The sequence below is a fragment of the Manis javanica genome, chromosome 7, assembly GCF_040802235.1.
Source record: "Manis javanica isolate MJ-LG chromosome 7, MJ_LKY, whole genome shotgun sequence".
Lineage (NCBI taxonomy): Eukaryota > Metazoa > Chordata > Mammalia > Pholidota > Manidae > Manis > Manis javanica.
Window position 1 is genome coordinate 135,325,838 of NC_133162.1, and position 16,151 is coordinate 135,341,988.

The 16,151-nt window shown below is 40.0% G+C and overlaps 1 protein-coding gene across 5 annotated transcripts in view; it reads right to left on the reverse strand.

Moving 5' to 3' along the window:
• Window positions 1-16,151, reverse strand: part of UGGT1 (UDP-glucose glycoprotein glucosyltransferase 1) — a 112,492-nt gene that overhangs the window by 32,574 nt on the left and 63,767 nt on the right. For all 5 annotated transcript variants that reach the window (XR_012133442.1, XR_012133443.1, XR_012133445.1 and 2 more), the window contains 6 exons: window positions 15,602-15,808; window positions 14,730-14,861; window positions 13,858-13,988; window positions 8,996-9,091; window positions 4,240-4,342; window positions 3,276-3,355 (listed from right to left, as the gene is read on the reverse strand). Coding sequence is in view for 2 of the 5 variants with exons in the window: in XM_073241616.1 (XP_073097717.1) it covers window positions 3,276-3,355; window positions 4,240-4,342; window positions 8,996-9,091; window positions 13,858-13,988; window positions 14,730-14,861; window positions 15,602-15,808 (749 nt within the window). In the remaining 3 variants the exon portion in view is untranslated. The remainder of the gene's footprint in view (window positions 1-3,275; window positions 3,356-4,239; window positions 4,343-8,995; window positions 9,092-13,857; window positions 13,989-14,729; window positions 14,862-15,601; window positions 15,809-16,151) is intronic.

Genomic DNA, 16,151 nt, shown 5'->3' on the forward strand with positions numbered 1-16,151 from the left:
TCTCATGACTATAGACTATCTATGGTTAAAAGAACATATGGGATGTGAACAGATCCCAGAAATGGGCTGCTTTAATTTGTCTGATGGTTCAAGTACAGTTGGAAAATATCCATCATATCATAGATAAATTTTCACAAACGCCTAGGGTGCCTAAATGGTTTTCTTGGCTTCACTGGAGATGGCTGGTAATTATAGATTTGCTTTGTTTATATCACCGTATTCCTATTATGTTAATATGTGTGTGCAAATTAGTTAGTAGTTTAAAACCTATACATACTTAAGGTACTATACAAGAAGATATGTCAAAGAAATAATCAATCCTCCCAAGTTTCCTTCATATGCTACATCTATAGCTTTTCTTCTTCCTTCCTAATTACAAATCTTAAATAGAATTCGTGCCTCATATCGAATTTACCGAGTATCATAATTCCTCCAGGTGGTAAAGATACCTCGAGACAAGTGCTGGGCATAGAAGCCACAGGGCATAAATCTGCAAAGAAGTAAAAAGCTAACCTTTGCAAACAATATGGCTTCTCTCTCACTTACCAACTTTACATTTCCCTGTATGGCCCCGGAAGATGACTGGTTAGTCAGAGACGGGTAAGATTCCTCAAGGGAGGAACAACCTAAGACAGGCACAGTCGCAGGGGGGCCATCAGGTGAGAATTTGGGGATCAACAGAGGTGAGGCTCAGAACCTCACCCCCCCTGCTTTGAGAGAAATCTTCTGCATCCATGGATGTCTTGCTGCCCTTGTCTAGCCTGGATTAATACTTAGTCCATAGGCACACACCTGATCATCTGATCATCTACATTTGCCTTCTTACAGCACTAAACTATGTTTTCTACCTTTATCTTGCATCTACCTACCACTTCAGCATTTTATTAAAAATAAAAATAATAATAATAATAGGAGAAATGTGGGATCAACATATAAATCAAGTACAAAAATCAAATGAATATTCATATTTGACCTGATGGTTTATAGGTCATATTGCATGATCAAAACCGAAAGTTTCTGTGATGAATGCCCTTGTACTGTTCACCATGTAAGAATTTATTCACTCTGTAAGAATTCGTTCACCATGTAAGAACTTGTTCGTTATGCTTCAGAAGATTGGAGACTGACGAGAATTAGGCTTGAGATGGATTAATGATTGTACATTGAGCATTGACCCCCCTATACTGAATTTTATTGTTGTTAACAACCATTTGATCAATAAATATGAGAGATGCCCTCTCAAAAAAAAAAAAAAAAAAAAAAAAAAAGAAAAGTATCTCAGCATAGCCCATGTTTCCACTGTGTTAGTTAGAACATACCATTGTAAGATCTACTTTAGCACCTGCTAAAAGGCCAGCTTATTCAGGAAGAATTCTATTTTAAAGCTAAGATTGCATTTTCATCAAACGGACAGTGGCTCAGCCCACTTTGGAGGCAGGGCAGACAGTCTTGATTGATATGCTTCCAAGCAGAAGCGGATATCTTGGAAAGGAATCAAAGCAGTATATTTCTTGTGTTAAGTTAAAAAAATAAAAGAAGAAACTTAATGTCTTAACAAAGATAATATTCTGGGACAATTTGACCAGGCTGCACCTGGCCCTTTGTCGCATTCTTGAAAATCCTCAACCACCTATAAAACCCCATACTCTAAAACCTTAGGGGCACACCTCTCTCTGAGGTTGCCCGTACTAAGAACATAGCCTTTTTCCAATCTTTCATCCCCTCTTCTTTGAGGTAGCCCACACTCCCCTTTCTCCAAGTGTGCATCTTTTTGCTTTAAATAAACATCTCACTGCTCAACTTAAAAAAAAAAAAAAAAAAAAAAAAAAAATTATAACTAGTTTGGTCTTCTGTGGAACTGAGATGAGAGAACAATTCAACACCTCTGTTTGTCAAAATGGGAATTTAAAGAGCACAAAGTTTCTTAAATCTCACTAAACTACATAAGCCACATTATAAAAAACATCCCATTCAGTTGCAAGTGAAGAGATTATTCATGTCAATTATTCAAATTAATGTGTGGTGTTTTCTCATACTGTAGCTGACAACTGATGACATTTCACTGAATAAATAGCAGTATCTGCTGTATCTGCATATTCACTGTAATAGAATTTTTGCCTAGTTTTATAACCACTCCATGTCTTTAACAGTTGTTTATAAACTAGCTAAATTGCTCACTGAAGTTTCTTTTGTTTTCTAATGTAACGTGGCTGTTAATATTTAATTACACTTTTAATGCAGAAAAAAAAAAAAAAAAAAAAAAAAACATACAGCCACAGTCCTTGAGTTTACGGGCATCCACACAGGTAAGCAGTGAGCTGAATCGAGCACACTGGATTTGGTAGGGCACCTGCCAGGCTGGGAAGGCTTCCTAAGCCACCTCGTGCCCTGATTATACCTCCTGGGTTGCTGCAGAGGCGAGAAGATCCAGGAGAGCGCCGAGGGGAGGCCACGCCTCCCTGCGCGGCTGGGGGCGGGGCGAGGGGCGGGGCGAGGGGCGGCAAGCGTCCCGAGCTCCTGCCCCCTTCAGTGAGGAAAAGGCATGTTTCTCTTAAAAACAAAGTCCTAAATGGTGATGGAGTTCTCAGCAAGCCCTGAGACACTGCATGTAAGAGTTTAAATGTTCTCCTACACAAGGACAGTGGGAGAAGCCGGGAACACTTTTCTCACTTTCAAACACTATTTCAGTTCACTTAGAATACAACTGAGGGAACACAGCACATTTACAAGTTAGGAATTTCCCAGAGCCCCCAAATATGCTACACTATTACTATTTACTGCTTTCAACATAACTTTTTCCAAAGCTCAGACAGTATACAACTAAGCCTGCCTTCCTTTTCAAGATATATGAAAATAAGCCTCGGCAAGCTTCCTCTGATGCACATATTCCAACTTAAAATTTCATCTTAAAGAAGAGCATCTAAAGCATAGACAAGTTTCCTTCTGTGCCATAGCACATTTTTAACCAACCAGGTAAATTTAATAGCTACATTCATCCCAATGTTCTAAAATTAGAGAGCTACATATATATTTTCTGACAAGAAAAAGCACAGGTGCCAGGAGCCTGCGTTAATGCCACCTAAAGGGTTCACACCCACACTAAGTTCTTAGAACTTCTGACTGGAGCAGAAATCTAACAAAACTGAACATACAGTAAATGATCTTTTCAAACATGACATCCACGCATAAACCCATCTGATCCTTAACATTCACTATCAGCTTTCAGATATGGTACAACTTTTACAATTGTTGATTTCTTAACCAGCTTGTTTTACCTTTTCAAAGGCATGTCAGAAAGTTTAGATTGGCAGTTCATAAATACTCTCAGATTCATGTTGATCAGCTGAGTTAGAACCTGTAAAAGAACAAAGCTGGTGACTAAAACTTTTTCCTATAGGGAAACTGACTGATACTTAAGACAAAGTATTTAGTTTCTCTTCAGAAATCTATCACCTGACACTGAGGTCAGGGAGAGAACATATCTCAGTATGTCAAGAAAAGATACAAAGATAATACCTTCATGTCTACCCTGGAGAATTTTCTGGAATCACAATGGATGCACTACCTAAATCACACATTCATAGTATCTCCCTTGGCCAACAGCACTGGACGCAGCCTACTGCAAATCACTGCTCCCCACACATGTGGTGAATCACCGATAGATAACAGCTGACCACACAAGGAGAATTTTAAACCTTCATCAGTGTGGCTTACATTCCATAGTAAGAAAAAAACATATAAAATACCCACAAAAAGGCTAGTTGATTATACTTTAAACTTTAACATAAAAAAAAAATTGAGAAAACCGTTTGGCAGAGCTCTTTTGAACTTGCTTTAAACTCTTAACACCTCACGCCTGGAAGACAGGCTGTAAAAACAACACATGCTTGCTGTAAAACTAATGCAGAAGTTTTACTTTTTTACCGCTTCATCATTCTAAATTAAAATATGGCATAAATCCATTTAATTCAAAGACATTTCACTCGAAATAAGGATGATAATTTTTCTTAATCACATGAGGAAACCAACCGAACTGTACCGACTTCCTAAAGTTATGAGGTTGTTTTCAGAACCATCACCAGTCTTTATAAAGTCATTCACTTGGTCAAGAGGCCCTCTAGCATTTTCCAATGCCCTTTGAAGATAAGTAAGGGAACAATGACACTCTCAGAGAACCCGAGGGCATGTGGCCACCCCAGACAGAGATGCTGGGAGCTGCCCCTGCGCTGCCGTCCCTACCGAGAGCAGCGGAGCAAGTCTCTGTGCTTCTCTGGTGACAGGGTCGATGACAGCCACGACATCAAAGTACGTCTCCCCTTCCTTCGGCCTCAGTTTAATGGCACTACAGAGAACAAAAGGATAAAACATTAAACTGGAAAGCAGAAAAATTAACTTTTTTTTGTAGTCCAATGTAACTACCAGCCCTGTTGGTATTTTGTCTTGGCAGTGGGTTTCAGCCCTGGGCAAGTTCACTATGGAGTCAATGAGACTGAGAAATGACAATGGAAAGTTCTAGGAGTGAAAGGACTTATACCAACTTTTTTCCCACAGTGGCAGGTCAAATCACCAGAATCCCATCCACCCAGAGCGAGTCTGCGTGCAGCAGGCTGGTCTCTGTCTCTGGGCTCCTCTGCCCCTGCAGCCATCTCAGTCTCTGTCCTCGACGCTCCCACCACTCCAGCCTCTGCTCTCCTGCAGCTTTGAGGTCATGCAGCCATGCCAGTGTCACAGAGCACTGGACGGAGCTCTTTATATAGAGTCAGTAACAATGTACTGCCCATACATGTGTAGTGAGCTAGCCGACCAGGGCCAGGTGAGAGAATCCTGGCCACAGGAACCTTCATTTTATCCACATATTTAAAAAAAAACTTAAGATCTAGAATAAAAAGGCTACATGGTGATCAAATATGTCATTACATGTACCTCAAAGTGTGCAAAACCTTCTAGTGACTTGGGTTCACTCAAAATGGACCAAAAGATTTGTGTTGTGAGAGGAAAACCAGCTTGAAATGTTATTTAACAAAAAATCTGCAAAAGGATGTTTGTAGCAGTTACAGAGCATTACACCAATTTTTATTTCTCAGCAACAAGGGTATGAGGAAACAAGAAACAAATGTATTTTTAAAAAAATAATAAAAGGAACATATGAAAATTATAGAAAACTTGCAAAAAAAGAGAAAAAGGAAATAATCATAAAACCTCCCCTCCTCAATCCAACCACTTTGTAGAATATTTCTATATACTCCTTCCTAAAAGTCTGTATAAAAATGAGCCACACCTACAGAATATTAGTGATTTTATAATAATTCTTTCCTTGCCCCAACACTTTTTCCACGTTGTTAAACATCAATTATCACGAATAAGAAATAATCTTCTGTTTACCAAGGGATCTGGCACAGTTTACTTAAGCTCTTGTTTATTGCTGGACATGTAGGTGGCTTTCAAACTGCAGATAACTTGGTTCACGCAGCTTTTTTCGTATTTGGAAACTGCTTTGAGTTGACAAAGTCCTAGACATGAGATAACTGTCACAGGACACAAATGTTTTTGTGGCTAATATGTATTGTCGATCACATTTCTAGAAGAACTAAACCAATTTAGAGGGAAAAGAACTAAACCAATGTAGAGGGATAAGTTCCCCAAGTCCTTGCTGGCATTAAATTATACATATTTTGTCTGTTTTCAGTGAGAAACAACAGCTGGTCAGGATTCAGTCAATGCCTCCAGGATTTCTGGGGAGAACACATTTCTCCCCATACGCAGTTTCCAGCTACATGGCCACCTTTCCGAGGTCACACTGACTTAGGTTGCCTAAGAGGAGCAGGGGCCTCTGACAGATTTTAAAGAGGAATAAACTTGAAAGGATTTAAAAATACATCCAATTTTCCAAAAAACATCACTTAAACCAATGCTTATCTTTGCTCTGAAAAAGATTTTAGTATAGTTTTGATGCTAACCACTAATGTTTTATTGAAAATAAAAGTACAAATAGAACATTACTAATAAAATTGTGTAACTATAGTTTAAATGATGGTGAAGATTGTTTCAAATCTTAACTGCTAAGGAAATAACCATTGGAAGAGATTCGCGCCTGCACTGAAGCAGACGTCTTTAATTTTTGAGAATATTAGCAATTCCAGCTGCTGGTAATTATTCCAAAACAATTTCTTTACCCTAAGACCAGCAGCACCTGCTTCACCTGGGAATCTGTTAGGAAGTGTCAGACCCCCACCCAGACTTGCTAACTCGGGAAGTCTGCGGGTAGGGTCAGCAATATGCATTTTAACAGACTCTAGGCCTTAGAACCACTGCCCTCAGATTACCTGTACCTCCATGTCACTCGAAATTCCAGGAGGAACTGCTCCTAACAGCACAGCATTATACAGTCTCATAAGAACCAAAACGACCAGTCCCAAACAGTCCTCTGGAGTATAGCATCTGAGTCAACCTAGTTCTATGTTCTATGTGACATGTTCATGTTCTGACTTGGTGTCCTAGGTGACCCACAGAAGGCATACCCCGAAACTGACCCTGTGAGATCCTTTAACCACCCCATATCTCTGTAACAAAAAGAGAAGGCAAGACAAAAACCACAAAAAAAGGAATACTGGTGTGGAAATGGAGAAAGGTATAAACTTAACATCATGTTTAAATACACTTGCTGTGCTAGTCAGAGAAAAGTCCAGAATAAGGTCAAAAGTGGCAGGCGGGGGAACAAGGTTTGGGGATCACACACATTTTCATGAGGTGAGTAGAGGAAATGTCAAAGAATACAGTGCTTCACCGGTCACTCTGGGGGCCTGGATAACAATGCAGACGCTGACAGGAGTGCTGGGCTGGGCCAGAGACTCTGCATTTCCCGCAGGCTCCCGGACAGCGCCCTACCACGGCCCCATGGGCACTTTCAGGCAGGGGGATATATACATAACTGGCAATTTAGAACTTTTTGGTTCTTGACAAATAAGAAACATCTGACTTAAATATAACAAACACTCATATAGCTAACACAACCCCAGTAAGAAGAAGTTCTCTAGTTACAATTTGTATGTAACACAATTTGTAATTTGGGGATTTTAATTATATAAAACTCATGAGAAAACAGTGTTCTAAAAAAGGAAGAGTTCTTGCTTGGTGTAGAGAAAACAAAGGTTCCTATGGCCAGGATTCTCACATAGCCCTGGTGGGCTTGCTCACTTTCCCCATGTGGGCAATACATTATTACTGACTCTATATATATAAAGAGCTCCGCCCAGTGCTCTGGGCTGCACAGCTGCAAGACAGCAGAGACTGGAGTGATGGCAGTGCCGAGGACAGGGACAGAGACTGAGATGGCTGTAGGGGCAGAAAGGCCCGGAGACAGAGACGAGATTGCTGCATGCAGCCTCGCTCTGAGTGGACGGGATTCTAGTGACTGACCCGCCACCATGGGACTAAAGTTGGGTATAAACGCTTTCACCCCAGAACGTTCCACTGTCATTTTTTCAGTCTCACTGAACCCATAGTGAACTTGTCCAGGGCTGAAACCCTTTGGCAAAATACTCAGACTCAACTACAAGATGGGACAAAGCAAACAAGAAGGAAACATGCTCCCTGTGGAGTAACTGGGTAATGAGCTATGCCTGGAAGTATACAGAGAGTGCGAAGGTATGTGTAATGAACAAAACCCAACCTGGGTCAACGAGGGCCTACAGAAGTCTCCACACAATGGCAAAATAGGAAATGAGCAGACATAGCCAGGGAGAAAGGAGAGGGTCTCCATTCTGGTCTGCAATTAATAATCCATTCAAACTTGATCCTCACAAGGACTGGCTGTGTGAAAGCACAGGTCAAATAAACCAAGGTCCAATCTGCCCCAAACTAACTAAATCAGGACCAGAGAGGAGCAGGATGCAAGCTTCTGTATCTAAAGGTTCCCTGGGTGATTCCAAGGTACCATCAAGCTACGTATCTGCCTAGTAAGGCAAGTGCCACATACATCACCTGAGGATGTTCCTTCTAAAGACAAGTACATATTAAGTCCAAGCATGAGGAAACAACCCAGACTGTGAGACAGTCCACGAGAAAACTGGCCTGGACTTTCACAAAAAGTCAATTGTTTAGGAATCCCCTCCACCCCCCAAAAAAGGCAGGGAACTGTTCTGGATTAAAGACTAGAGAGACACAACAACTAACTGCCATGTGTGATCTGGACGAAAACAAAAAATGAAATTGTTGTAAAAGGTCTTACAGGCACACCAGAGAATTTGAATATAGACTATGTATTAATATCACTGTACCAAAAAGAAATACTCTATCAAGGTTAAATTTCTGAGATATGCTAACAGTACTGTGGAGAAACTCCTAGTACTCAGGAGAATCTGCTGAAGAATTCAGGCATGAAGTGTAACGGTGTCTGATATGTCCTTTAAAATGGTTCATAAAACAGATGGGTATGTGTTATGTTTTCTGCAAACATATAAACGCATGTCACATGTATGATACACACACATACATATAAGATGACAGATAAATGTGGCTCAATGTTAACAACTGTGGAATCAAGATTAAGGATACTTAGGTATTCACTGCAATAGTCTCTAAAATATTCTCTAGGTTGAAACTTTCCAAACAAAAAACTGGAAGACAAAAGACTTCCTCACAATGCTAAATTGTTTTTGATTTATTAAGAACAAAACACTTTTCAATACAAGATGAACGAGACAAGTGCTCTGAAAACTGATGTTTCATTAAATGCTTTCTGCCTTCTAAAATGCTTTTCTGCATTCAGAACTATTTCAGATTTACTTAGAAATAAATGTCAATATGCAACTGAGATCGAGATATGAATTTTACACATGAATATGAATATATATGAAAACTGCATGCCCAACAAGCTTTCCCATTCCTGTAAGAACATACACATACTGTATATGGAAAGGATAAAGGAGCTGAGGCAAAGGCAGCCTTGAGAGTTTCATAATTAAACAAGTGTACAAATTCAGCATCAATCCGATACCTGTGCCTGTCTTCAAAAAACTGGTACTCGATTCTTGCATCTCCTTTCGGTTGGGCTGACAGGAGAGCATCCACCTTCATTACCAGGTCACTTGCCCTGAAAGATGCAGTTGGTGAAAGTTAGCATATTTAACTGAAGGTTTTCCCAATTATTGCTGCACTTAATATAATCCACCTAAGTACTGATGAACACCATGGTGTTCATGACGTGAACAGAGTATGAACTTTGTACCAACAGACATGAGAAAAAGTGCTGATTTTGTAACTGATTAGTTTTGTGACCTTGGGGGAAAGTGCTGATTTTTCCTTATGTGAAATGGGGAAACTACCTACTCTACATGGCCCTTGTAAATACTGCACTGGCTAAAAAACATACAAAAGCACCTCACTCAGGGCCTGGCCTATAACAGACTGTCAGTGCCATTTACATTCTCCTGCACTCTCTTCTGAGTGACATTATCACTTTTCATTATTTTTAAAGCAATAATTAACTGGAAAAACATTCAGAGAAAAAAACGAGAAAAATGAGACACACAATACCATTATCAAGAAATAAGCATCATTAAAAAACCTAAAAAATCCACTCCAAAACTACTAGATCTAATACCTGAATTTAGCAAAGTTGCAGGATACAAAATTAATAAACAGAAATCTGTTGCATTCCTATACACTAACGATGAACTAGCAGAAAGAGAAATCAGGAAAACAATTCCTTTCACAGTTGCATCAAAAAGAATAAAATACCTAGGAATAAACCAAGGAAGTGAAAGACCTATACTCTGAAAACAACAAGACACTCATGAGAGAAATTAAAGAAGATACCAATAAATGGAAACACATCCCATGCTCATGGATAGGGAGAATTAATACTGTCAAAATGGCCATCCTGCCTAAAGCAGTTTACAGATTCAATGCAATTCCTATCAAAATACCAACAGGATTCTTCAATGAACTAGAGCAAATTGTTCTAAAATTCATATGGAACCACAAAAGACCCCAAATAGCCAAAGCAATCCTGAGAAGGAAGAATAAAGCTCGGGGAATTATGCTCCCTAACTTCAGGCTCTACTACAAAGCCACAGTAATTAAGACAATTTGTTACTGGCCCAAGAATAGAACCATAGACCAGTGGAATAGACTAGCCCTGATATAAACCCAAGCATATATGGTCAATTAATATATAATAAAGGAGCCATGGAGATACAATGGGGAAATGACAGCCTCTTCAACAACTGGTGTTGGCAAAACTGGACAGCTACATGTAAGAGAATGAAACTGGATTATTGTTTAACCCCATACACAAAAGTAAACTCAAAATGGATCAAAGACCTGACTGTAAGTCATGAAACCATAAAACTCTTAGAAGACCACATAGGCAAAAATCTCCTGAATATAAAACATAGAGCAAGTTTTTCCTGAACACATCTCCTTGGGCAAGGGAAACAAAAGCAAAAATGAACACATGGGACTACATCAAACTAAAAAGCTTCTGTACAGCAAAGGACACCATCAGCAGAACAAAGAGGCAACTTACAATATGCGAGAATATATTTGTAAATGGCATATCCAACAAGGGGTTAACATATATAAAGAACTCACATGCCTCCACAGTCAAAAAGTAAATAACCCAATTAAAAAGTGGGTGGAAGATCTGCACAGTTTTCCAAAGAAGAAATTCAGATGGCCAACAGGCACATGAAAAGATGCTCCACATCACTAATCATCAGGGAAATGTAAATTAAAACCACAATGAGATATCACCTCATACAAGTAAGGATGGCCAGCATCGAAAAGACTAAGAATAACAAATGCTGGTGAGGATGTGGAGAAAGGGGAGCCCTCCTACACTGCTGGTGGGAATGTAAGCTAGTTCAACCATTGTGAAAAGCAATATGGAGGTTCCTCAAAAAACTAAAAATAGAAATACCATTTGATCCAGGAATCCCACTCCTTGGAATTTACCCAAAGAATACAACCTCTCAGATTCAAAAGACATATGCACCCCTATGTTTACAGCAGCACTATTTACAATAGCCAAGAAATGGAAGTAACCTAAGTGTCCATCAGTAGATGAATGGATAAAGAAGATGTGGTACATATACACAATGGAATACTATTCAGCCATAAGAAAGAAACAAATCATACCATTTGCAACAACATGGATGGAGCTGGAGGACATGATGCTCAGTGAAATAAGCCAGGCGAAGAAAGACAAGTGCTAAATGATTTCCCTCATTTGTGGAGTATAACAATGAAGCAAAACTGAAGGAACAAAACAGCAGCAGACTCACAGATTCCAAGAAGGAACTAGTGGTTACCAAAGGGGAGGCATGTGGGAGGGCAGGTGGGGAGGGAGGGAGAAGGGGATTGAGGGATATTATGTTTAGCACACACGGTGTGGGAGGTCACGGGGAAGACAGTGTAGCACAGAGAAGGCAAACAGTGAATCTTACTACACTGATGGACAGTGACTGCACTGGGGTACGGGTGGGGACTTGATAATATGGGTAAATGTAGTAACCACATTATTTTTTCATGTGAAACCTTCATAAGAGTGTATATCAGTAATACCTTAATACAAAGTTAAAAAAAATAAGCACCAATAACATTTGGCTCATAATTCTTCTGTATGTTTTAATATGTGTGTGTGTGTGTGTGTATACATATAAACAAAAGTGACATTATATTATTTGGTAACCTGCTTTTTCCTTTAGCATTATAAACATCTTTTGTGGGTTAACAGAGGGGTACAGCAGTATTTTCAATGACTACATAATATTTTATCTTGGCGGGGGATACATAATCTATAAAACTGACTAGCTTTTGAACATCTCGGTTGTTTCTGACTTCACTATTACAGTCATCACTGCAGTAAACAATTCAGGAAAGCATTTCTGCTTTTCCCTGCCTCTTCTAAAGTTGATTCCTAACTAAGGAAGATCTTGAACTAAATCACGAGACTGAAAAAAATGCCCTGATCTGCTGAACTGAGGACTAAATTCCAAGAATTCTAGAAGAGCACTTGTGAATATATTTGGAAAGGAATCAAGCCTCTACATTTTCTCATTAAACTAAACAACTGTATCAAATTATCTCTCAGTACTTCTTGACACTAACTCTGAATACAGATGATACAGGCCATTGTTTCCTGTGATTGTCAGCACTGACACAAAACTTGTCAAGGGCCACTTGGTTATGTGGACTGGGGTGGGGAGCAGAAAACAAACTCCCTAGGGGCTCATGAAGCACCGTATCTTCAGAAAGCCGAGGATGGCATCGTGGCCACAGGTCTTCATCACGCATGAATGCTGAGGCTGTCACAACGGGCCGCTCCAGGAGCAGCTCTGGCACCAAGGAAAACCCTAGATAGGCAAGGAGATTCTGAGAACCCTCACAATTCGACCTTATTTCCCTAAATTCACTCCAAACAGACCCAGAGCCATCTCCGGTTGGTAAAAGGCAAGCCTGTGCATAGTTGGGCTTTGCATCATCCCCAAAGACTCCAGAGAGAAGTGGTCCAAGGGCACACCACACCAAGCCTGCGTCCGTGATTGGCACAGCCCCCTGGCCTGCATTAGAAGTGTTTTATCGACCAGTGTCACTCAGGAGCCACTGAGGCCGGAGAGAAACCCTTTATCTGTAGCCCCATACTGGCTGAGATGAAAAAAGATTCCTTCCCACATCACACAAGACTTGGCAACTGTCAAAGTCAACACTTCACGGAGACACACATCTTGAACTTTGCACCATGATGACATATGAAAAAGAGGAGGAAGAAAACCAGAACTTTCAGATTTTATGTCCTCCAACTATGCACCAACGGGCAAGACAACAGAGTGAAGCAGCGGCTCACGGAATGGGGGAGGGTACGTGTGTATCGGACACTTGGGAGGGATTAATACCCAGAAAGTCTGAAGGACTCCTACAGCTCAACAATAAAAAATAAAGTTAACAATGGGCAAAGGACTTGGATACTTTTCCAAAGATGTACAAATGGCCAATAAACACATGCAAAACTGCTCACCACCACTGATCATTAGGAAAGTACAAATCAAACCACAAGGAGATACCACTTCACACCAATAAGCATGGGTATCACTAAGAAAATAGAAAGTAACAAGGGTTGATGAAGATGTGGAGAAATTGGAGCCCTTAGGTATTACTGGTGGGAAAGTCAAGTAGTTCAGCCTCTGTGGGAAAAGGTACAATGGCACCTCAAAAAATTAAGCATAAAAATATATACCCCAACTACAAATTCATCTGGTGTTTAATGCAAAACTATGTATGTGTATATGACTATGGGTTCTAGTTACACAGTAGATACATAGGCAAGTCAAATAATTTATTTTCTTTCATTGAGAAATAACTCACTAAAATATATTAGTTAAAAACACCACTGAAAGAATTAAAATGAAAATAAAAGCCCAACAATACCCTTTGTAGGATACAAAAAGAAACAACTCATGCTTCCACACTGGTAAATAAAGGGAAAGAAGCATTAGCCTGCCTCTCCTTTCCGGAACCAACGCCAAAGGTAACCAAACAGGCGACAAGGGAAAGTACTTCTTTACATAATCAGCATTCCAAGTTAATGAATAAGCTCACCCCTCTACTTTTGTGTATGTTTTAAACTTTCCACAATCAAAAGTTAAAAAAAAAAGGAGAGAATGAATTCAGTTCTTTAAATAGCTGGCTACAAAATAAACTTGATTTCAACAGAAGTATAAAACACACTTGAATTGAGGAGCACGATTACATTTTAAAGCTGGAAATAGAGCGTCATGGAACAGGGGGCAGGAAGACAGCCCACTAGCATGGTCCCTGTGACACAGACTAATGAATTTCTGCGGCTGCAAGACTTACACATCTTCTTCTACCCGGAGCTGCTGAATATGAGATTTGATTTTCTGTCCTGAAGTTTTTAAGATGATGTTTTCTAGGAGGTGGAAATCGTCTTGGTTAAAGAGTTCACTGTCCTCCAGTGGCCCAATGATCTGCGAGAAGAGCGGGGCAGTCAGTGCTGGAGTCAGCGCTGTCCTGGGGCCGCCTTACAAACCCAGTCACTTTAAAGATCTGGGACATATGAGGTCTAAATACAATCAATGAATAAAGTAATAATGAAACCCAAATCACCTCATACAGCTATTTATTTACTTATCAGTTCCTCACCCACACAGAGTGAGGGCTTGTATACTTCACAGTATTTTCACAGCAACTCTGAAGTATAATAAAATAGCAATAAGCTTTTGTTAATTCCCACTGGACAGAAATAACAAAGCCAAAATAGTCATGGAGTGACAATTACCAGAGATTTTACCCTAAAGGCTAAGCATGTAAAGTTTGCTATGTCCACCATGGTCTGACTTCAGCGGGCACAGACATTTATGAGACGTGCCACACCTAAACCAGTTAGGTTCAAAGGGCGCACCACTCTCAACCTGGTCCCCACAGAGGACGAACACTGTGTGTATCAAAGGCCTGCTGAGTTATGTCCTGAGAGCCACTCCTAGGACAACACTAAACAGCAGGAAGGTTTCACACAGGATGTTCATGTCAAAAAGCAAACTTCCTTTGAAAGAAGGGTGCAGATTACCATCGGCACTGCATAAGCTCTGACTGCCCTTGGAAAGAGAGTCGTGGTGTCTGGAGAGTTTACTAGCTTCAGAGGAGAGTGCTGCCGAGACTGCTCACTCATCTACCTTGAAGTCAAGCTTGTCTCAGGACAGAATCCTCACCCTTCCATTGCTGATCACCGCCCTCTGTCCTCTCTTCAGCTTCAGAACATCCCTGCAGTACATGGCATGAGACAAAATGAAATCCATTTTGGAAGATTCAAAGACCTCTTTAAAAAGACTGAAATCCATGCCCTAGGAAAGTAATTGTTATTAAGGAAAAGTAATTGTTATTAAGCAAGCCATTAAAATGAAGAAGTATAATGAATAAATCACAAAATTCTCTTTTAGTGGAAAGTAACAGCTCATTTAAATAATCAATCTTATGATGTCTCAGTCCTCCACTGTCCCTGATTTTCCCCTACCCATCCACCTATCAAGTAATGCTTATTTCCTTTTCCTATTCTTTTACATAATCATCCAACTAGCAAATTATTCTTCGTGAAGTTTTACTCTTTTTAAAATCTTGCTAATTTCAAGTGAGAGCCTTTCTGTCAAGTATATGCATTATTTTATAAGAAATTTTAAAATTGCAAAACAGTCAAAAACAGTAACTTCTACAAATGAATAAACATATTAGAAACACATCAAGAATACATAGCCTCTAACTTGTAAGTGGCTTACACCTCACTTTTTTGCTCTATAAACAAATCTGATATTGTCTATCTTTCAAAAACTATACAAAACATGGTTTTGTGCTTAAACATAAACTTGTATCAGACACATTTTGAACCCTAGCAAGTTTAAAAGTAATAAAGGGAATGAGGCAGTATTGTTATTTCTTGGAAAAATTCTTCCAAATTAAAAAAAAAAAGTCCTCTGAAACTCAGAACTCAAATCACAAATCCTCATCACGAACAGAACACAGCAGCTCACAGCAGTGAACTTCCATGGCAAATAAGAGAATGAGGAAGCCTCCCGCAAGGCACACTCACCCCAACAGAGAACGCCCCGATGTCAGCGCCTGCGGCCAGGGCCTCCGCGGTCTCCTCCTTGGCCATTTTTGTGATGAAGTTCTTAGCAGCGTTGGAGGTCTGTGTTTGCAGAGCTGCCCAGATGGCTCTGGAGATCTGAGTGTTCTCATAACGTATGTCTTCACTAGGATTATTGATCATGCTTATTCTAACATTGTTACTGGATTTCTATTTACAAAAATGGGAAATAAGAGTTACATGGTAGATGTTGTGAACTTAAAAAGTGGTGTTAACATTAGTCATATTCTTTAAGTAGCAAATAACACTTCTCTTCAAAGCCTTCGGTAGCCTTCTGCACACAGAATACAATTTAAATGCTGTGGCCAGGCATCCAAACCCCTACATGAACCAGGTCCCAGCCTACCTTTCCAATCTCATCCATTATCATCCCTGTAAATACAGAGTCCTCTAGTTCCCCAGTGCATTTTGCGTTCCTCTAATACACAGCGTACCTCATGCCAACTGTGAACCCCAACTACATTCCTGTCTCTATTTTCTCAAGTCCCAACCA